The sequence below is a fragment of the Orcinus orca genome, chromosome 9 (genome assembly GCF_937001465.1).
Source record: "Orcinus orca chromosome 9, mOrcOrc1.1, whole genome shotgun sequence".
NCBI lineage: Eukaryota > Metazoa > Chordata > Mammalia > Artiodactyla > Delphinidae > Orcinus > Orcinus orca.
In genome coordinates, this window is record NC_064567.1 from 310,221 (window position 1) to 332,556 (window position 22,336).

General features: G+C 44.8%; 1 protein-coding gene across 8 annotated transcripts in view; it reads left to right on the plus strand.

The window, feature by feature from the left end:
• Nucleotides 1–22,336, plus strand: part of ESYT2 (extended synaptotagmin 2) — a 75,514-nt gene that overhangs the window by 37,955 nt on the left and 15,223 nt on the right. For 4 of the 8 annotated variants that reach the window (XM_049714541.1, XM_049714542.1, XM_049714543.1 and 1 more), the window contains 9 exons: nucleotides 4,614–4,669; nucleotides 8,604–8,724; nucleotides 11,028–11,204; nucleotides 12,052–12,134; nucleotides 13,581–13,629; nucleotides 14,709–14,798; nucleotides 15,217–15,312; nucleotides 17,080–17,181; nucleotides 20,463–20,525. In XM_049714541.1, coding sequence (XP_049570498.1) covers nucleotides 4,614–4,669; nucleotides 8,604–8,724; nucleotides 11,028–11,204; nucleotides 12,052–12,134; nucleotides 13,581–13,629; nucleotides 14,709–14,798; nucleotides 15,217–15,312; nucleotides 17,080–17,181; nucleotides 20,463–20,525 — 837 coding nt within the window. The remainder of the gene's footprint in view (nucleotides 1–4,613; nucleotides 4,670–8,603; nucleotides 8,725–11,027; nucleotides 11,205–12,051; nucleotides 12,135–13,580; nucleotides 13,630–14,708; nucleotides 14,799–15,216; nucleotides 15,313–17,079; nucleotides 17,182–20,462; nucleotides 20,526–22,336) is intronic. The other 4 variants (XM_033408296.2, XM_033408298.2, XM_033408297.2 and 1 more) reach the window with 2 other exon arrangements.

Sequence of the window (22,336 nt, forward strand, 5' to 3'; positions counted from 1 at the left end):
TATAATATTAATTTCCAAATGAAATTTTAGTACTCAGAAAAGCAGGATGAGGCTGTGAAAGGTTGAGGATCACTTGTATCCTTATATGGTGAATTACAGTCACCAAGCACAGGCTTCAGAGAAAAGGGACTTTTTCAGTCGCTTTCATCTGGAAAATGTAAGAGCAGAATTCCCTGCTGGCTGCCAAGTCCTTCCTCACCCCAGTGAAAAACAGAAAGATTTGGGGGTTTGACTATTCAGATGATTTAGAAGCATGGCAACCTTCAGAAGAATATGAAACTTTCGCACATTTTTTTGCTCGTTTATTTGTTTAGATTAGTTCTGATAATGTGCTACTTGTTTTTAAAAAAATAACCACAGGTGTCTGCAGTGCTGACCTCGTTGAGCACAGTGGGGGCAGGGCGGATGTACTGTCACCTTATTTCAGGTTAAGTGACAGACATGAGCGCCACACAGCCTCACTTTCTGCTCCTGGTTCTTTCTCTCCTTTGAACTGCGTGCTTTGAGCAAACTACCATCTTTGTATCCATAGGGGATTGGTTCCCGGACTCCCATGGACCGAAATCCGTGGGTGCTCAAATTCCTTATTAAATGGCGTAGCATTTGTACATAACCTACGCACATCCTCTCGTATCCTTTAAATCATCTCTAGATCACTTATAACACCTAGTACGGTGTAAATTCTGTGTAAATAGTTGAAAGTCCAATGTAAATAGTTGCCCTAGTGCAGCAGATTCAAGCTTTGCTTTTTGGAACTTCTGGAATTTTTTCTTTCTGAATACTTTTGATCCGTGTTTGGTTGAATCTGAGGAGGCAGAGCTGGAGCCCTCAGATACGGAGGCCCAACTGTATTTAATTTCTGTAAGCCTCAGTCTCCCCATCGGTAACATGGGGAGTACACTTATACCTCCCTCAAAAGATTAGAGGTGACGATTAACTGTAAAACACTTGGTATAGCACCTGGCACATAGTGAGTCTTCAGATGTTTCAGAAATTAAATATTTTCCTGTACGTAGGGTTAGCATTCTGGTGGGATCCTGACAGCAGAGGCCGAGCACTGGTAAGCACAGAAGCTTGGGTTAAGGTTCTGGTACGAGCCAGGGCGCGACCTACTCTCTGCCCTTGGACGTGTCCCAGGGAAGTGGCGGCCACCTACTCATGCTAACTTGACAGTTGTTGGGATTGCCTCTGGCATACACTCTTAAGGGTGTTTCACAATCCTTAGGTCATTTTTAGGTTTGTCTCAGGAGTATGGATTAGAGTAGACTGAGTCAGGAGGTCCTTTCTAGAACTTCTCCAGGAGATGGTCTGGGGCTCACTCTGAATGTGTTTATCCTAAAGGGGTCCTCCCAGCTAGCAAAGGACATGCCTGCTGAGGCTTTGATCCACAGATTGAGTTTCTTCATCTATAAAATGTAAATAACATCTTCCTTTTAGAGTGATTGTGAAAAGAAATTGAATCCTACTAGCTAGGACTCCAGCAATTGAGGTACCTTAAGCAAAGGAAGGGGGAGAAGGGGAGGCTTTATTTAAAAACAAAATGAGCGTATATCGATGTCTCATGAAACCCATGCAGGGGCTGCAGTTGGGAGTCAGGAACAGGATGGAATGTGGACGCCGTGGCCACTGTCTCTTGTGCCTGTTCTGCCTCAGCTTCGTTCTTCTCTCACCCTGAGACCAGCCTCCTCTGGTCCTTCAGGCCACAGGCCAGAAACACTGGCTGCCGGTGCCCCCAGGAGTGAGCCTCCCGGTCTTCCCTTGGTCCTTGCCTGCCCTATTCCAGCTGCATCAGATACAGACCCTTAACCCCGAGACCAGGAGTAGGAAGGTTGCAGCATTCGAATGAGGCTTCCTGAAACCGATTCCTGCAGCCCCGCATGGGAGGCGGCCATGAGGGGCGAGGCAGGGCTGGGCTGGCAGGTCCATGGAGCCCACTGGACGGAAGAGGTCCAGTCTTAGGCCACACATTAAGCCACTGGGGAGTTTGCGGCTGTTTATCCCGCCAGGTGTTCTCTGCATTTCTTGGATCTGGGGTTTGATATCTTTCATCATTTTGGAGCGTCTTACCCCACCACCATTGTTGTGGTGCTCTTTCAGTGGCCCTGCCCCCTCCCTGTGACTCTGTCTTTGGAGGGTCTTGTGCAGGAGAGAGTGTCGCACCCGCCCCCAGCAATACTGCATCTCTGTGGTCAAGGCATAGAGGGTGAATTCTGTTCCTATCCTCTGAGTGGCTATGGGCCCTCGCCTCTCGAAGGCAGGGCTTCTGCCTTTCCTGCAGCAGCTGTGCTCTCCCGGGCCCGCCTTTTTCTGTGGATTTCACAGGGTTTACTCTGGCTCTCCTGCCCTGGGATGGCCCTGTCACCTCAGCTCCCCATGCATCCAGGAGTGATGCTCTTCCCAGTTTTCTACATCCCAAGTGAAAGCTGGAAGTCCTAGGAGCTTTAAGACATAAGAAAAATATTCATGACCTTTACCACCAGCCCAAATCAGAAAATTCAGAAACTCTGGAGAAGGGCGGAGCCACCAGTCTGTTTTGTTTTGTTTTTAAATATTTATTTTCTTTTTGGCTGCATCTGGTCTTAGTTGCGGCAGGCGGGCTCTTCCTCGTGCCGCGCGTGCTCAGTAGTTGTGGTGCGCAGGCTTAGTTGCTCCGCTGCATGTGGGATCCTAGTTCCCTGGCCAGGGATCGAACCCGCGTCCCCTGCATTGGAAGACGGATTCTTAACCACTGGACCACCAGGGAAGTCTCCACCAGTCCGTTTTTAATAGACTTCCCATGTAGGACGCCTGGCGTGTAGTCAGTGCTGAAATGAGCAGTGGCTGTTGCCGACTCTTCTGCAACCCGCAGATGGCACGGAGGGCAGAGGGCAGCTGGCTGAGGTTCCCGTGAACACATGCTGCGCTGGTGGGGTTCCAGTTGCAACGTGCCCACCTTACTCACTGTTCCTCGGCAGCCCAAAGAGCTGATTTCCTGTCCTTTGGAAGCACGTCTCACTGATTCTTCAGTTTCCCGAAAGGAGATCCCAGTCATCCAGACTTGGTGGGGGAGGCACTAATTTTAGTAGCTTTCCCAAAGCGCTGCCTGGATCTGCCCCTCCCGGTGGCTCCCCCCTGTGCCCCCGCCCTCACACCTGTCTACCTGCTCACACACTCACTCTTGTCCTCCCACACACGGTCACTCACACTCCCACCCCCTCAGCTTGGCTCTTCTGTCCCCTGGCCTCCCTGTGTTCATGGACAGGCCAGCTCCCCCTTCAGGGCCTTGAACGTGGAGGCCCTTCCCCTGGGGCCTTCTTTCTTGCATTCAGATCTCTTCTTTTCAAACTCACCTGAGTCTGTCCTTCCATGAATTCTGCCCCTGCCTCCCAGGCATTTTGTTTCTCAGAATTTGGGTAGCATTCAGGTATATCTTATTATTTTGACCAGGGTCCTGCAAGTAGGCCCTCTGTCACCTGAGAGTTTGTAATCTGGTTATATTCCCTTCCAGGTGACCGCCCTTTGGGAGGGCCTTTGAGTGCTTCTTTACTCCTGATTCAGCAGGATGCCCCAGGCTCACGTTAACAGTTTTTGTCCCAGACCTGGAATCAGCCATTTCTTCAAAATCCCCTGTTCCTTTTAGTGGAAAATGCGTTTAGAGATCATAGTCAGGGTGCTATAGGGAGTCCTAGGGAGGTTAGTGTTTCAGGACTTTATTAAAGTTGTTGCTTTTGAGTTTTGCTCTGTCCGAAAGAATCTTGACCCTTCCAGTTCATATTTATAACCACCTACTCCCCAGCTTTGTCACTCCAGCTATATGGGTAATAGAGGTCATGCAGTTTCACTTAGCATATTCTACAATATAAAGCACAAGTAATTTCATTATGTGCAGTATCCATCTTGACAGGAAAAGCAGTGTTTCCAGCCAGTACTTTTTACTTGTCCACATCCGTTTAATAGAATCTCAGCCAACTATATAGGAATTATTCTAAGATAAATACCCACTAGAAAAATGAGCAATAAAATACAGATGTTGAATGAATGAATGGAATGTGTCCCACTAATATAGGAATATGCAGACTGAAACAGTGATAAAGTACCATTCTTTAACTGCTGGATAGACTGATTTTTAATATAGGTGTAAAATATGATTTTTAATTGGGTGTAAAGAAAGGACATTTTACACAGTTTTGATGGGAATGTAAGTTTGTACAATATTAGGGCAATTATGTAGCATCTATCAACATAAAAAATGAACATGTATCTTTGACCAGAATTTCCACTTTTTGAATGCTAGTCTCCATGTGTATGTAACAACACGTGTTCACTGATTCATTACTTACAATAAAAGAGAAATTGTAAATATTCTAAGTGCTTGTCAATAGGAGGATGGGTATATAAATAATTATGATTTTACTGGAGTAAATTATGACATCAAAAGAACAAAACAAGAACAGGCAAGGTATCTATACCAACAAGGGACAACGGCCTTGATGTTTTACAAAGTGAAAAACAAGGTATAGGACAGTATTATGTACCTAACCCATTTCATTTATAAAGAAACAAGCCTGCATGATTTGATATGAAAATTGGAAATAATTTGCATACTTAATATTTTTGCCCTTTCTTTAAAACAGCTTTTAGAAATTAATTGGACAGGACTGACTAATCTTCTCGATATCCCCGGATTGAAGTAAGTACTCTGTCACGTCCTGTGGGTAGCTTGCTGGTGGTGTCATGTGCGTTTCCAGTGTCGCGAAGACGACACAGATATTTGAGAGCTGTGTCTTCCGAGCATGGTCCATGCTTTCTGGGCGGGCTCTCTTGGGCTCTGGTGTTGTCGCCCCGTCTGAGGCTCTGGGTCAGAGCTGCATGAGAGCCCTGTTAGGACTAGATGGAGCCTTTTCATTAGTCATGAGGTGTCTTTCCAGTTTTGGTGTTTTGATATCCCAGAAAATTAAAGAGAACTTTAAAAAGTTTTCAAGCTTAGATGTTTCAAAAGTAGCCCTTTCTGGAATCTTTTCGAGCTGTGCTGCGCCTTCCCTTTCTGCGTTATGTGCCTTGACCCGTGCCTCCCTGGAGGGGTAGGTGTCAGCCCTGGACCTGGGAGCTGCATCGTGTGGCTGGGAGGCCCTCATTGTTCCGTGTACCGTAGTGTCTGAAACACGAGGCAACCTTCCACCACGAGCATGTGAAGCCCTTCAGGGCTTGTCCCGCCTGTGAGAGAAGTGAGGCTTCCCAGTCGCGTCACAGAGTCCATCTGTCCTCCAAGGTGGAAGGTGGTGGCGGCAGACCTGTTAGCCACCTCTGAGCAGGAAGGTCTGAGGCTGCAGCCGCCAAGCCTGCTTCTGCTGGTTTCACTGTTGCATTTGAAGGTTAAAGTGTGTTGCTTGTTGGTTAAAGTTACATATGTTTCTAGTGGACACTGCTAATCTGTGGGGGGTTTTTCCCCCTAAAATAGCTTAAAAATTGAAATACGAAAGCCTTGGTTTCAATCTGTTTTTTTCTCTTCCCGTGTATTTGTTTATGCCTTTGAAATGGCCATTAGAAAGAATTTTATTTTGTTTCATTATAAGGGAAAAATTAAGACTACACTGAGGCATAGTCATAACAATAAAAGTCTTTTTTAGGTGCTGTGGTTTATTGGATATAGAAAAATACTGTTATCTTTAAAAGATTTTTGGAACGAAAGGAAAACTTTAAAAGAGTTTTGTTAAAGTGTTGATTAGGATTCTTGCTTGCAACAACAAACCCAACTTACCTGGTCTTCATTAAGTGAGTAAATAATTGAGTAAACAAATACTGTTTTTTAGAGACAGTCTATTCACTCATCCGACAAATGGGTACGGAGTGCCTGCTGTGAGTGCCAGCCGTGGCCGTGAGCAGAGTGGAGCCTGCACCCTCGGCTGGTGTCGCCGAGAGGCCTGTGGCCCTGTGGGGTAGCCAGGCACAGCCAGGTGCTAGCGTCCACAGGACGGCTCCTGACTGCTTTTCTGTGTGTGGCTTTGTTGCCAGGCAGACTCTTGCTGTGAAGTAGCAGCTTCTAGCTTCTATTCCACATGCTCAGCAACCTCAGTTGGAAAAAAACCTTTTCCCACGAGTTCCAGCAAAAGTTCTAGGGTTGACTTCTGTTTGTCTGCCTGTCCTTGGACAGACCCTCCTGGTTCTGAGGATCAGGTTGGGCCTCGTGCCCACGCTGAGAGGAGGCAGAGAAGTGCTTGAAGAAGCTCCAGTGAAGGGGGGTGGGCGGGGGGGGTCCCCCAAGGAAGGGTTCCAGAAGTCGGAGGAGAGGGTGCTGCTTAGCTGGCAAAAACGACAAATCCCTGCTGTCGTTTAGTGTAGAAGAGTGTGGTCTGCTTTCCTCCCCCCTGCGTCCTGGGAGGGGTTTGTCGAGCATCTGCGCTGCAGGCCGTGTTGTGCTGGCTCCCTGTAGAGAGGCAGAGGGCGGGCTCTGCCGCATGAGCCTGCAGCACAGCTCGAGGGTCAGTCCCAGAGCATTCAGTTAGAAGGGAGAAATGCATGCACACTCGCACGACGCACACATACAACTACAGCGCCATTTCATTGCATGATTTTATATGAAGGCAGGCTCTTTTTGTATAGTAATAACTTCCAGCTGTTGTTTTATATATGGGTTTTCATATATACAGTATATAAAACCTATTCTTCTATATTCATTATGTATAGGATTGCATTTGTCATTAAAAGTATCAATATATACTCATATATATTAGAAATACAGACAGAAATAGACACACACCATTCAAAAATGAGACTATGGTATAAAAGAAATATGGTAAAATATCCCTTTTAAATTATATATATTATATGATACATAATTATGTAAATTTTATGTGATACAATATACACATATCTACTTAACGTAAAACTTGGGCTACTATTTCTCAAAGATTTTGTCAAACATCTCACAGCTGTGGCAAGCATTGTCTTATAAAAATAGATATTTAATAACTTTGAACCTAACATAATGAAATCTTGTGCCAAGCTTTACAAAATGAACATCTACATGCTCTATCCATTGACTACAAAGCAGAATCCAAGGTATTATAAAGTAGCAGTGATGCCTGAATCACTTTACTTTACCACAAATTTTAGCTATCCTCACCAGTTTTCAACGAAGAGCCATAAACTGAGTGTTTAAGGGATGAAGGTTGTGACAGAAACAGAAGTAGGGTGATGAGCAGGGTCGGTTCCAAAGGACCAGAAGGGTGGGACACAGTGGAAGCTGTTCTGTGTGCTGAGCCCCGGCGTAGTCAGGACGAGCAGAGCGGCTCAGGGGATGCCCAGCCCCACTTGGGAGGCCGCGGGTGGGGCTGCCTAGCTGAGCCTTGTGCTGGCACCGTAGGCATTAGAGAGAGGTGAGGCGGTGGCCGACCACCATAGCAGCTAAGGGATTCTTGAAACATTTATGTCATCAGTGAGGGGTCTTCTGTTTCAACAGATTTTTCAATATAAACAAAATTGGTACTTCTGCAGGGAAATGCCTGAAGTAAGACTATGCTTGGTCTTAATGCTTTGAAGGGCCACCTCATCCTCTGCTTGGTGAACACTGATCCAGTGTCTGCCGGCTTAGACCCTCTGAGTCCCCCTGGACTGTTAGCGCCTGAGTTACTGGCCTCTTCAGCAGTAGAGTGGAGCTGTCTGTGTGGTTTGTCTTCTGCCCATGTCGGACTGAAAGGTGCTGTGCTGAGGTTCCGCATCTTGGCCTTGCATTTGGACCCCCAACCTGCAGTGAGGCTCAGTTATCACTCAGTGAATGACCGCACTTTCACTGTGTCCCAGTGGATGTTCCGTGTGTAGTTACTTTACATCTGCATGTTCATAATGTTAACATCTGAGAAGTACTGGCAAGAAGTAAGGTTCTTTTAAAACTTTGCACTTCTGGCTAAAGGTGTCCTTCTATAGCAATGAAACTTGGTTTACGTATGCCTTCAAAAGTGCTGTCACACATACGTTGCTTGATTCTCACATTTACACCAAAGAATAGACAAAAAGCATATTGAAAGTACATTTGTTTCTTTAGCCTCCACAGTTTTATTCTTGCTCCTGAGATCTCTGTGCAGTGGTGTATAGTATTTCAAATTGATTACAATATTCAGTACCCAAATAAAGTGTGAAGAAAGAATGAACTGTAAATTCCTTTACTTCATTGGGACCTCTGCATATATATCAGGAAAGATAAATTTAATGTAATAAACATGGAATGAGTAAATAAATGGATGCTTGTTTTGGTATTCTCTGTACTTTTATGGGTGTTTGAAATAGTTTATGTTAAAAAAAGATTTATTTAAATGTATCTTACTTATTCAATATTAAATCAGTGATAAAGTTATGTGGAAATGTATGAGATGTTATTTAGAACGTTGTGAAATATAGCCAGAATAGTATCTTGTGTTCTCAGAATAAACCCCACATAATGGTCACTGTGGCAGTGCTGCATCTAAAGTATTAAACTGCTGGCTTCAAATACTGTGTCAGAGGGATCAGCTCCGCGCTGTCAGTGGGACATTGTGTCATGTCTATGCTAAGTTCACTGTTAACAGGAGATAACTAGTATTGGAGTGTCTGATAGTTGGTTTGTTTGTTTTTTACCTCCCACCTAACAGTGGTTTGTCAGATACTATCATTTTGGACATAATATCAAACTACCTGGTGCTTCCCAACCGAATCACAGTTCCTCTCGTCAGCGAAGTTCAAATAGCACAGTTGCGGTTTCCTATACCAAAGGTAAGCATCCGTTCATTAACACTTACAGACAGACTGGAGGAACTCTTCACATACTTGGGTGTTGTGACTTCTTGTATTTCTCCTAACAGCAGCCTTGCCACATGGATCTTTTTTTTTTTTGCGACTTCTTGTATTTCTCCTAACAGCAGCCTTGCCACGTGGATCTTTTTTTTTTTTGCGGTACACGGGCCTCTCACTGTTGTGGCCTCTCCCGTTGCGGAGCACAGGCTCCGGACGCGCAGGCTCAGCGGCCATGGCTCACGGGCCCAGCCGCTCCACGGCATGTGGGATCTTCCCAGACCGGGGCACGAACCTGTGTCCCCTGCATCGGCAGGCGGACTGTCAACCACTGCGCCACCAGGGAAGCCCCGCCACGTGGATCTTGATGCAGTAAAGGTGGTCTGTCCTGCCCTGTTCCTTAGGAGATTGGCTAAGGGGCATCTGGCCGAAAACTTTCAGAGACTTGAGGACAGTTCTTAAACCTCAGCTGTGAACCTCAGAGCTGCTCATAGGGATTTAATTCTGCAGATATCATTGCAAGTTGTAAAGAACAGCTATGACAACTTATTTATTGCCTCAGAAAGCACTTCCTGTTTGTATGTATCAAGATGTAACAGTTCAGCCTAAGCTGGGAACGTTGTACAAGCCTCCCCTCAGATATGACAAAGTGGGCATCTTTGAGGTCATTCAGTGAGGGATGTGGCAGGCACGTCGTTAGTGTTACAGCTGCCCTGGGTGGGATGGAAGGGCATGGCCGGGGCTGAGTCACAGCCCTGGGGTTAGGCAGCAGCTTCACTTTGGGAGCATATTCCTTGGTGTGTCTGGGCTGCTGTTTCTTCATCTGTAAGTTGGGGTGATGCCTGCACACAGAGGCGGGTCACACATGTTGGAGTCACCTTCGTTTGAGTAAACTAAACAACCTCTGTCTGAGACTGTGAGAGCCTGCTGGCCAAGGACGTGGAATCCTCTGCTGGTCACAGAGCTGGAGGGTTGGCCCCAGTTAGCAAGGGCTTCTCCCCCCTGGGTTTCACCCCACCCGTCTAGTCTGGCCAACCTTGGGCTCCAGAAGTGGAGTGGGCAGCCTGTCACATGGTGTCTGGTCCTAGTTCAGTGTTTGTTTCCTGAAGTAGAAGTGGCCAGCCTTTCCCCACTGCCCGTTACTCTTTCTAGGGAAATTCGATCTCAGTAACAGTGCACAAACCAACAAACGTGCATGAGCATTCCTGTATTTTTTCAAGTAACAACACCCCAGTCATTCATGCCCAAATTAGTTACATTGTTGGCATTCAGCAGATGTGATGGGACACCATGTATGAGACAGGGATGTCTTTTTTTCCTTAACTTAGGATTCTCATCTCTGGAAACGCAGGCCTGCCTTTCCACATAGAAATCCCCATGCTCCTAGGCCATTAGGCTTTGTATTCTCTGAGTACAGGTGACCATCTAAGCCTGCCCGGATCCAGCCTCCCTGCTGCTCAGATATGTTTGTTGCCACATTATCTAAGCTTTAGACCTGTGAAAATATAAGCCAGGGATTTTGTTTTGTTACGGTTTTAAAAGCGTATTTATCTGTAAAAATGTCTATCTTTCTATGCTGGTTGGTTCAGAAATACTACCTGGTAATTTTTTTAAAAGTGTTTTGTGGTGTAGAATGCTACCCTCCTAAAGGTAACTTTACAGGTTGTGTTTGCCTTGAAAGAAATATGAGTGGAGATTTTTAATTCTATCAATTAAACAACATTTTTGAAAAAGATAACTATGTTAAGTCTGTGAGTCATATGTATCTCAGATTTTCAGTTTCCTATCCATAAAATAGGTTTAATGACAGTATTTCACAGGATGTTGTAAAAATTCAGTGAAGTAATTGGAAAGTAATTGCACATCAAGGACTTAGGAACAGTCTCGTGCATCCTGTAGTGCCAGTTATCACTAGTTATCACTGCAGTTACCACTAATGTTACAACTACCGAAACACAGGACTGTTTGGTGACCCATGAGGCCCTGTGCCATCTGACCTCCTGCCGTCCTGCCCTGCCCAAGTTGGGCTCCTGGGGTCCCTGGGGCACAGTGCCGCTCTGGGATCCCCCATCCCAGGAGAAGTCTGCAAGAGGTGGTGGCTCACGCTAGCCCATCCTGTCTCTGGCTCCGGTCAGACCCCTGGGACCCCGTTGTGCTGCTCCTGGCATCACGTGTTTGCCTTTTTTGCTCAGGGAGGAGGAGCTGCCTGGTCCCTGTGCACAGGCTTCGCTCCGTGTCTGTTGGGTGAGCCAGTGAGCAGTCTGCTCTGTCTTCCTTCTTTCCAGGGTGTCCTGAGGATACACTTTATTGAAGCTCAGGATCTTCAGGGAAAAGACACTTACCTTAAGGGACTTATCAAGGGGAAGTCAGACCCCTATGGAGTGATTCGAGTTGGCAACCAAATCTTCCAAAGCAAGGTCATCAAGGAGAACCTCAGTCCCAAGTGGAACGAGGTGTACGAGGTGAGGGAGTGGGTGCTGCTGCCGTCCCCCCCCACATTCCTGTTCCACTCCTGCTGCGGGGTCGTGGTGTGCTTATTTAGTTCAGGGTAATCTCAATTCTCTTTGCTTTCATTTTCCATTTTTAAAACTATTGTACCTTGTATCCCTACCTCACACAAAATTTTAAACCTTAATCGCATCAAGCTATCACAGTAAATAATTAGCCCTTAATACACATAAACGTATTCCAAAATGAGATTATTTACCATTTTGTAAATTTTCATTTAATACATCTGGACATCTCTACATGTCAATAAATATAGCTGTTCACTTGAGTAGGTACCATCATGTTTTTACTCAGAGAGATCTGGGCTTTTGGGTTCATTGTAACCAGTGCTGTATGAGTGTCGTGGGTTTTCTGCATTTGGCCAAGTTTTCCCCACATTACGCTCCTCAGAGTGGAATTGCTGCATCACAAGGTATGCGGTTGGGAAAGAACTGAGAAGTGGTGCAGTTTATACCCATCAGCTTCCCGTCCTCCCAGCCTGGTCTGTTGCCAAATCTCTCAATCTCGGAGTGGTGGTGAGTGGGGCACTTGCGGCCACCCTGCAGCCAGCACTGACCGGGGCCGCTGCCGGAGTGGAGAGACATCCAAGCTTGTGGCCCCCGGTAACTGGGGACAAGGCGCAGTGGCCCATGGCCGTGTGCGCGGATACAGGTCCCTAGCAGGGACCCTGCCATCCAGAAGTGTGTCGGGTCCGGCAGCGGGGACCTCAGTGCTGTGCAGCTGCTGCCGCTGACTGCAGTCACGTACTCAGTAGACACGATACTAGTGAATGTGAGATAACTGTGAGCTGCTACCTTTCAGGCTCTGGTCTATGAACATCCCGGACAAGAATTAGAGATCGAGCTCTTTGACGAAGACCCAGACAAGGACGACTTCCTCGGAAGGTAAATCCTTCGTGACTGAGGAGAGCGTAGACTCTTTTTCTTTGATAATCACTGTTAAACATGTAATATAACTTCAAAAACAGGATTATGTACATGTTATGTGTATTTTAAAATGGCTCTTAGATGTAGCGTTGCTTCACCTTAGATTTCTTAAAACACGGTTTGTTCCTAAAACATTCACATTTAAGTAAGTAAAGGAAAGCTGCTAGATCTGTGTCCATCATAGCAGCCACATGTTGCTATTTAAATTAAATTGATTAAAGTTAAGCAAAGTTTAAAATTCATTTTCTTAGTTGTGCTGCCCCATTTTAAGTGCTCAGCAGCCACGCATGGCCCCCAGTCCAGCCCAGCTCTCCAGCCTTTACACCACGCAGGCAGGTGTGCGCTAGGTTATAGAAACAGGTTTTTTAACTTTTGATTTGTTATTGGGTTATGGGGGCAGGGAGTAGATAGTAATTTATATTGTGCCTATATACTGGAAAAGCAAATATTGACCTGTCTGCTTAAATTGAACAACCTGTACAGCTGGAAAAAATACCAAAAAACACACTTCAGCCTAACCTTTATTATTTAACTGAATTTCTTGTGGCAAAAAAGATATAAGGATAGATGACATTGGACATGTCTGGCTTCATCAAGAATGGCCTGTGTGTTAGGCTGTGACCTCAGAATTCATTCATGAGACAGTTTAATGAGGAGCAACCAAAAGATTTCAAGCAAGGCAGCGAACAGATCAGACCTGCATTCCAGTAAAGCCACTGTTAGGTTATCAGGGACCGAGACTGGGGACTGGCCGGCCTTCAGGAGGCTGTTGGGATAGATGAGGAGAGAGATGTCAGGTCTGACCTGGGGCAGAGCTTGGGGGCAGAGAGGAGGGGTGGCTGCAGAAGAAGGGGGTGTCACTGTCCCGTCCTGGTCGTCTCTGGCTCGGGGGGCCAGCTGCATGCTCCCAGCAGTGCAGGATTATTGGGGGAAATGGAACTGGCTGTCGGGGACATGCCGAGCATGAGGCAGAGGCCTCTGCGGCCACAGAGATGCTGGTCAGAGCTGAGGAGCGAGTCTGGGGAGGCAGTCAAGCCCTAACTGAGCGTGCAGGTGGCTGAGCCGGAGCGATGGGCAGCAGCTCGGAGGGCACGCCAGGCCCAGGGCGGAATATGCCTGCACAATTGGGGTGCGTGTGAGCAGCTCCGTGTGGGGAAGACCAGCCCTCCCAGCTCTGACCGCAGCTGTGCCTCACCGAGTGTTCCTACCTCCCCGCTCTTCCCTACCTCGCTTCACTCTCGTGGGTGGAAGCTTGGGGAAGCTTTTGGAAGAAGTCTGTTTCTTGACAAACTAGCATTTTGTTGCATTTCTGGAGTACCTTTTCATAGACTAATGCTTAAGGTTATTTCAGTTGTAAGAAGTGTGTTTCTGTGTTCTAAAGTTGTTGTATTGTTATTTCTATAGTCTTATGATTGATCTTATTGAAGTTGAAAAGGAGCGCCTTTTAGATGAAGTAAGTTTCCTTTGAGTATTGTTCTATTTCATGAGTGTTGACAGAGCACCTGCTGCCACCGCCACCTGATGGTCTGAGAACTTAACATCCGCTCACAGACGTTGAGGACTTAGGCCTTCTAGTAACAGCAAAGTGAAAAGAAGTCAGCACCTACCAGACACTCGAAATTCCTGAGGATGCAAACACACACCAACTTTGTTTCAGGCAGGCACGCTCTCCTTCGGAGTCAGGGCAGAATCTGGGAGAAACTCCCCAATAACAGGCATTTTAAAGATAGTTGGAGTTCACAGCAGAGCTGGCACAGTGCAGTTGATGAGAAATTGTCCCATGAAAGATACCCACAAATACAGTATGAATTGACAGCAACAGACGTACTTCAAGCAAGATATTGCTATCAGAATAAAAAGGATAAAAAAGGAAGTTTGTGGTGGCTTCTAAAAGATGGGTAAGATTTGGATAAGTAAAGCGTAATTAACCAAATCACTGCTGAGATCTGCTTTCAAAGTAACATGTTTCCCTTCCCATGCACGCCAGCACACACTCAACAGGTATCTGCAGTTTATCATGTTGTGTGCCAGGTGCTGTGTGCAGTGACAGGCAGAGCAGACAAAGCCCTGTACTCGGGGCAGTCTTTTCTTAATACTGAGTGTTTGGGGACCATCCTCGATTAATTGCTTTGTGGCTTTTAAGCTGAAACAAGTGTATACTAATTATTAGTATATAGTGATGAGGAAAAACAGACCTGTTAATGTGTCTGATATTGAAATTCAGACTTGGGATCAATGTTATATTCTCTCTTGGCCCATAAATTCTATGGAAGTCTATACATAAAAGCCTGACAGTGTTGGGTGGTATAAGAGGACATTTGAGTCCTTGCATGTGAATCGGGGGTGGAATTGGGAGTCAGTGAGTTAAGACACGCAAAGTGGCCACTGCTGTTGGTGTCTGGGGGCAGCAGCTGGTTCTCAGGCCTGGAGCTAAAGGTGGCAGGACTCAGGCCTTCTGCGTTTGTGGAGACTGTTCAGTTTGCGTGTCTGATTCAGGAGGACTTTGGCTGAACTGTCTTGCTTTCTCTGCAGTGGTTCACCCTGGACGAGGTCCTCAGAGGAAAGCTGCACTTGAAACTGGAGTGGCTCACGCTCATGCCAGACGCTTCAAACCTCGAGAAGGTGCTGGATGGGGTCCCATGACAGCCTGCACTCCTGATCGCTAAGATTAGTACCTTTAAACTGTGCTGCTGCTCACTTAAAAAAAATACAGCAATCATTTTGACTCCTGTGCTGTAAATCACTACAGTAGTACCAGGGATAAATTAGAGATAATGGAATTTTACAGGTCATTCTCACCTGTTTTATGAGATCTTTAAATTTTGTGCTTGATTATTGTATAGGGATTTGAAGAGGCACAGGTGACCCGAATGCTTCGTTTGATTGATCTGAATAGAATCTTATGTTCATTCTCTCTGTATTGCATATATCAGATGCTTATTTCTCCACTTTTCTTATTCTCTTGAGGATTATAGACATAATCAGGAAGAAATAGGAACCTTGGAAACCCACCTGCTGAAGCTTTTTTCTTTCCTTGTAGGTGCTGACAGACATCAGAGCTGACAAAGATCAAGCCAATGACGGGCTGTCCTCCTCGCTGCTCGTCTTGTACTTGGACTCAGCCAAGAACCTCCCGGTAGGTGCCTCCGCGAGAGCCCACTGGGTGCTTGTTTCCTGGCAGTGGATCCTGCTGTGTTCAGCCGCGCCCACGCCATGTCCCCATTCTTGTTGCTGTGTTTTCACTTCACTCCAGTCCAAGAGAGCAGCAGTGGAGAGGGATACGTGTGCATTTCCTCCATGAGTGTAATTTTATGTTTACATCTTATTGGTTTATCCAGGATGGTCAGAATTATCTTACATGTTTTAAGAAGAAATCTCCAGTACATAGGAAAAGAATACACCTAGTAGTTAGAGAAGAAGATTTTCTGTAGAGAATCACTAATTATTAAAATGTAGTGCCTAAAGATGAAAATTATATCCCTTTGGCATCATCCTGGAAGTAGCACAGCAGGGTGACGGGGCAGCGTCGGGTGATCCCCTGCACACACGGCTTCTGGCCCAGAGCAGTGCCTCTCCTCGTGGGCGTCAGAGTCATTTCACTCTCAGAAAAACTGTAGAGAACAGTTTTTACAGACAACGACTAGAAGCATGGAGAAGGGTCGATCAAGCCCTGGTGTGATGCTCGCCTCCACACTGAGGCTAGTGTGCTCGTGATCAGTGTTTATCGTTTTGATAATGTTTTTTTTTGCTTGTTTTTGTTTTTGTTTTTGTTTTGCGGTACGCAGGCCTCTCACTGTTGTGGCCTCTCCCGTTGCGGAGCACAGGCTCCGGACGCGCGGGCCCAGCGGCCATGGCTCATGGGCCCAGCCGCTCCGCGACATGTGGGATCTTCCCGGACCGGAGCACGAACCCGTGTCCCCTGCATCGGCAGGCGGACTCTCAACCACTGCGCCACCAGGGAAACCCTGATAATGTGTTTTGAGTGCCCATTCACTTGTTCAATAGATGGCCTTCCTTGTTCCATTTCACTGTTGGAGGCAGTTTTGTTGAAAGAAAGACAACTACCTCCAGATGAAAGGTGTTTCCTCCTGAAATGATACTGGTTCCAGGTCACCCAAGTGCACCTGTAGACAGTCCCCCAGGGTGTGTCCTTGGTGCGGGTGGACGTCTGGGCATCTCACCTCACTGTGATCGCACCATGCTGTTCCTTTACCTCGTGAAATGCACACCCTGATTCTGTTTAGCACCTCTCAAGGGTTTAAAATTGTGCATTACTTGGGCTTTGTTCACAAGCAGAGTCAATGTATTTTGGGCATCTCTATGTTTTATTTAAAGTTTTTAACGATTAAAATCTGATCATGTATTTTTTTCATATTGGGAAGATGTAACAATTGTGTGTATAAATGTATATAATTGTACTCTTTCTTTCAGTGAAGGTTTAACCTTTCTGCAGAATTACTTGTACGGTAGAACTTTTTGCTTTTAACCACAATAATGTTTTAAAGTCTTTCATAATGCCTGATGGAAGTGAATTTGTTATGTATTTTAGGATATAGAGCAAAGTGGTGGGGAATTGGCCTCTCTTTAGAACTGTGTGTTTTGTCACATTAAATTAAAATTGAATAATGTCATGTAAGCAAAAGACAGAAAGAAAAGTGATTGTACAACCTTCTGTTAAAAGGGCACTTTGTGCATGAAGGTATGCTCTGGCCGTCAAAGGCAAAGGATCTTTACAAAACCACTGCCCGGTTGGGCCTGTCTCCATGGGAGTGCGTGCTGTCCCCTGCATTTCTGCGTGATTCTTTGACTCTGCCTGTTGCATCCTGGTTATTAGTGCTCTTGTGCCTTCATTGACCACAATCCACCATTCTTTGCTTTCTTCTCCCATTTCCATTTTCCCAAGAGTATCTACGAGGGAAACTTTGGGTGTGGCTACTTAAAAGAGAGGCGAGCGTCGGGACTAGTGTTTTGTGAAAATACTGCCTCAGTCTGTAGAGCACTATTTGTGAGTTCTCAGTGTTCTTCCTTCCTTCTGTTTGGTGGAGACTGCTAGAATGTGGACTGGAACTTCAATGCCATCTGCTCAGTGGTGGAATGACGTGCATGCTTTTTCAGTTTCTTGCATGATTTCAGTTACTGGGCATGTTTCTTTCGTGCTTGTTTTGTGAAACGTAACACTGCTGTAACTAATGTTGGTGACTGCATCTGATACCGAGGTGGACAAACCCCATGAGCCATGGAGGAGCCTTGGGCTCTGACGCTGCTCCTGGCCCTTAAAAAATTAAAAAAAAAAAAAATCATCTGAGGAAAAAGTAGTGAAGCCATAATGATTAAAATGGATTTTCTTATGGTTCATCTCAATGTGAGATGTAAATATTTCTTTGCAAGCTTTCAAAAAACTTCCTTAAATCTACTTTCTCCTCCTGACCAAACACAGAAGTGTCAGAGCTTGGCTTTCCATGAAGTCCCCCGTGGCCTTGGGGACAGTCAGTGAAGACAGAAACTCACTGCTGCTCTGAAAACACGCCTTCTCCCTCCCCATTTAACCAGAGCTCCTAGGGTGCAAAAACATGTTGAGTTTATGATTCACTTCTTTTAAGGAACTTAAAGAATTTCCTGGGGTGGGTAATTGAGCATTTCTACCTTTATCTGGGAAGCTGATTTTCATCTCATATGTTTCCCTGAGGCCTTGCTCTGGTGCCTTGATTCCTGGCACTCTTCTTGGTCCTTTTAGCAGTTATTTTCACTTGCTTTGGGGTCAGAGAAAGCCACCGATGGCTTAGTCATTAGTCTAGAAACTAATTATTGATTTAATTCAATAACTAGTGAGATTCTTAAAGTTCATTTGTTTCATTTTAATTTGTTATTTCTATTTCTGCATGCATTCTCAGTTTATTCTTATTTAAAAAATAAAAAAGAAGGGGGAGAGCAAAACTGAAAGAATAGGCATTTTTGACCCATTTTATAGGTGAGGACAGTCAAGCCCCTGAAGAGTGGGTGAGCTGCTGTTGCGTCTCCTCGCATCCCCTGCCCACCTGCTGGGAGGTCAGAATGAGGGCAGTCATGCATATCAGCAGCTGTTTTCTGTCACTTCCAGGTGTTTCCTAGTGGAAATCTGTGTTGTAAGCTGCTGTAAATGACAGTCTTGCTCAGCTGCATGAGTTACTGTTTTCTGTAACTGCTTCTTTTAAAGGAAATATTTCTGAACTTGTGTCAGGATTTTTTAAATTGCTTTGTAATATTTAGCTAAGACGTGGCTGGGTTATCCAAACTAACTTTCCTCCCACATTACCAAAACCACATGTTCTGCTTGATGATTCAGTTGTAGGAATCAACAAAATGTCCTACAAAATAAATTCGAATAGATTGATCACTTTTCTCCCCTTTGATTGTCAGTGTGAAGTGAGATCAGTTGTCAGTTGTCCCTAAAGGCTGAGCCTGTTGCTATTTCCAGTAGAGGTTTTGGGCTGCTGCCAGCCCGTCGCTCTCTTACCTTTTGCTGCTCAAAACTCTCTTCATGTTCAGCCTCACCAGTGCATTTCCACCAGTGGTCCTGTCTGGAAGCCTCAGCACAGCAGGACTTTCTCCCAAGCTGGGAACGGCCTCTTTATCCTGTGGCCTTAGCACTCGGGCCTCCTCCTTCTGGCCAGAGGAACGAGAGGGTGATTTCTGACCCCCGGAGGCCAGCTTCAGACCCTGAGGCCTCCATGACCACATGCATTTCCCAAGTGCTTTCCAAGGCCTCTGCGTGCACAACTCATTGAGTCTCAGGCTGGCAGGATCCTTTCTCAGATGAGGCACTGAGATTAGAGACCCAGGGTTGCCACTAGCAAGCCGCAGAGCCAGGATCTGAGCACCGCTGTGTGACCCAGAGCCCACGTTTTCCACCCTCCTGTCTGGTCCATCCGTGTATAAAGTGAATTTGTTACCACTTCATTAAGTTTGTAAGTTCATAGTGCTGTATATGGAGTTTATCTGAGGGGAGTGGTGTTTGCACTAATGTCCACTTTATACATAAAAACGTTTGTATAACATGGAGACCCTTGGGTGTGATGCTTCTAGGTGCTCTGTGAAAGTGATTTTAGCTCTCAGTTTAAAAAAGTGCAGGTTACTGTTACTGCCCCTGCTTACGGTGAGCAGCCCCAGAGTGGACGGTGCAGTGATGTCTGGAGGCCCCACGCTGGGCCCTCACCGAGTGCACCTGAGCAGCCTGATCTGTCTCACCCCAGGCCGGTGCAGCTTCCCACGCCCACGCTCACAGGCTCCTCTTGCACCCCTGACACCCACCATGGCTTCTCTCTTTGTTTCACTTCACTTGATGCACTTGGAATAACATGTGCACAGTACAGGTCACATCCTTGCAAAGTTAGAGTTTCCTTGGTGCCGCAGAAGGTCCGTCCTCACAGCTCAGGGCAGCAGTTCCCAGCCCGGCCCGGCCCCCCCCTCTAGGGGCATCTGCTGGGGCTGGTGTTTCAGGCTGCTTCACAAAGAATAGAATTCAATTTGAAGTTAATTACAACTCAAGTGATCAAGTGATCACTTGATGAAGTGATCAAGTTTTTCATCTTAAATGTTAATCCTCAAAGGATCTTGCAAAACAACTCAGTCTTGCCCTTTTGAGGGCAAGAAAGTAATGAGTTTTTAAAAATCAATACAAGTAGGACATAAAACCTGTAATAATAGAACTTTAAAGCGAGGAGGAACTTTTGAGGTGATCTAATCAGCCTCTGCATTTTGTGCTTGGAAAAGAATGGGGGACGAAATAGATCGGGTCCCATCTCTGCTGTGGTTTTTCACTAGAAGGTAAAGTTCAGAAGGAGGAAAAGTAGGGTTTGGTGTTATAGGATATGATTTGGTTTGAGAGCAGTTGGGGCGTCTGTGGCCCATTCATTTGTACTTTAGGTAAAACCTTTAGGTTAACAATGGTTGATATTTTAGGGGTTTGTTCAAGCAAAGGATAGTAAATAGAACCCTTTCCTCAAGTTTCACTCTTGGATTTTTCAAATCCCAAAGACAGGAGGGGTGGGGGAGTAAAAGAACAGTAATCATAGAAGGTAAGGAAATATGTTTGGATATTTATAAAGGTTTAGTCTAAGATAAAATCTTGGGCAATAAGAATACTTTTACAAATGGTTTATACTGTTTCTTTGTTTAATTCTTGGTGGTTTTTGTTTAAAGATTTTTTGTTGTTGTTTCCGTAAATTTTCATGTCATTAACCTTAACATAAACTCCTCATTGCATGTTTTATTAACCCTTGGTGTATTCATTTTCTTCTGACTTGAAAGAGTAACCCATTAGAATTTAACCCTGATGTCTTGAAGAAGGCTGCAATTCAGAAAGCTTTAAAGGTAAACTAATAGTTTTCCCTTCGAAAGTTAATTAAAACATATTGAAAGAGATGATGCTCTAACCTTTATCGGTTTATTGACAAATTCTTCCCAAAGTAATAGAGTAATTACTTGTTTAGTTGCGGAGAGCCTATTTTTGTTGTCAAAGAATTAGTAGTTAGAAGAATTTAAGTCGATTTTGACAATAAACTTTACAAAATACCAATATGGTAAATTAGACTTTTGTCCTGTTGGCCTTAGGCAGCAGTATCTAAGGTGGTTTTAAATCATCTGTACTTTAATTGGATTTGAATTTGTGAAAATGGTGAAGTAAAGTTCTGTTTAAAATCTTAACCAGTTTTTAGATTATGATTAAAACGTATGCCCGATGCACTGTGACTTTCCATTAAAAAATCACCTCTTCCAATATGCTGAGTCAGGGCTGTCTCTGAGTCAGTGACCTCATGGCTTTTGGTGCTGCTAGTTTGGGTGACAGATCTTTTAAGAAGCTTTAAATCTCATTAAATGAGGTATATTGAAAACTAAGCTCCACTCCTGAAAACGACATGAGCATGTATTTTCTGGCTAAATTGTTAAAGGTTTTCTATGGCTTACAAATGTTTTATTATTTTTTTCTAATTTCTTTGAGCATTTTAGACTTAAATATTTTGGGGGGTGAGGGGTTAAATGTAGTTGCTTTAAGAAAATTCTATCCAAAGGAATCAGGAATAGTTTTTAATCAGTTTCATCCAGAAGAATAAGTTAAATTTCAAAAGTGAAGAAGACTAGCATTCTGCTTTGATGCAGCATTTAGTAAGCCCTTAACCCCACCCCACACTGAGGAGGTGAGGTGGCCTACTCCTTTGGAGTACTAGTTAGTTAGCAGAGTAGTCGAAATACCTGTTCAGATAGAAAGCCCAGAGATAAACCCACGCATATATGGTCACCTTATTTTTGATAAAGGAGGGAAGAATATACAGTGGAGAAAAGAAAGACAGCTTCTTCAATAAGTGGTGCTGGGGAACCTGGACAGCTGCATGTAAAAGAATGAAATTAGAACACTCCCTAACACCATACACAAAAATAAACTCAGAATGGGTTAAAGACCTAAATGTAAGGCCAGACACTAAAAAACTCTTAGAGGAAAACATAGGCAGAGCACTCTATGACATAAATCACAGCAAGATCCTTTTTGACCCACCTCCTAGAGAAATAGAAATAAAAACAAAAATAAACAAATGGGACCTAATGAAACTTCAGAGCTTTTGCACAGCAAAGGAAACCATAAACAAGATGAAAAGACAACCCTCAGAATGGGAGAAAATATTTGCAAATGAAGCAACTGACAAAAGATTAATCTCCAAAATTTACAAGCAGCTCAATATCAAAAAAACAAACAACTCAATCCAAAAATGGGCAAAAGACCTAAACAGACATTTCTCCAAAGAAGATATACAGATTGCCAACAAACACATGAAAGAGGATGCTCAACATCACTAATTATTAGAGAAATGCAAATCAAAACTACAATGAGATTATCACCTCACACCAGTCACAATGGCCATCATCAAAAAATCTACAAGCAATAAATGCTGGAGAGGGTGTGGAGAAAAGGGAACCCTCTTGCACTGTTGGTGGGAATGTAAATTGTTACAGCCACTGTGGAGAACAGTATGGAGGTTCCTTAAAAAACTAAAAATAGAACTACCATAGGACCCAGCAATCCCACTACTGGGCATATACCCTGAGAAAACCATAATTCAAAAAGAGTCATGTACCAGAATGTTCATTGCAGCTCTATTTACAATAGCCAGGACATGGAAGCAACCCAA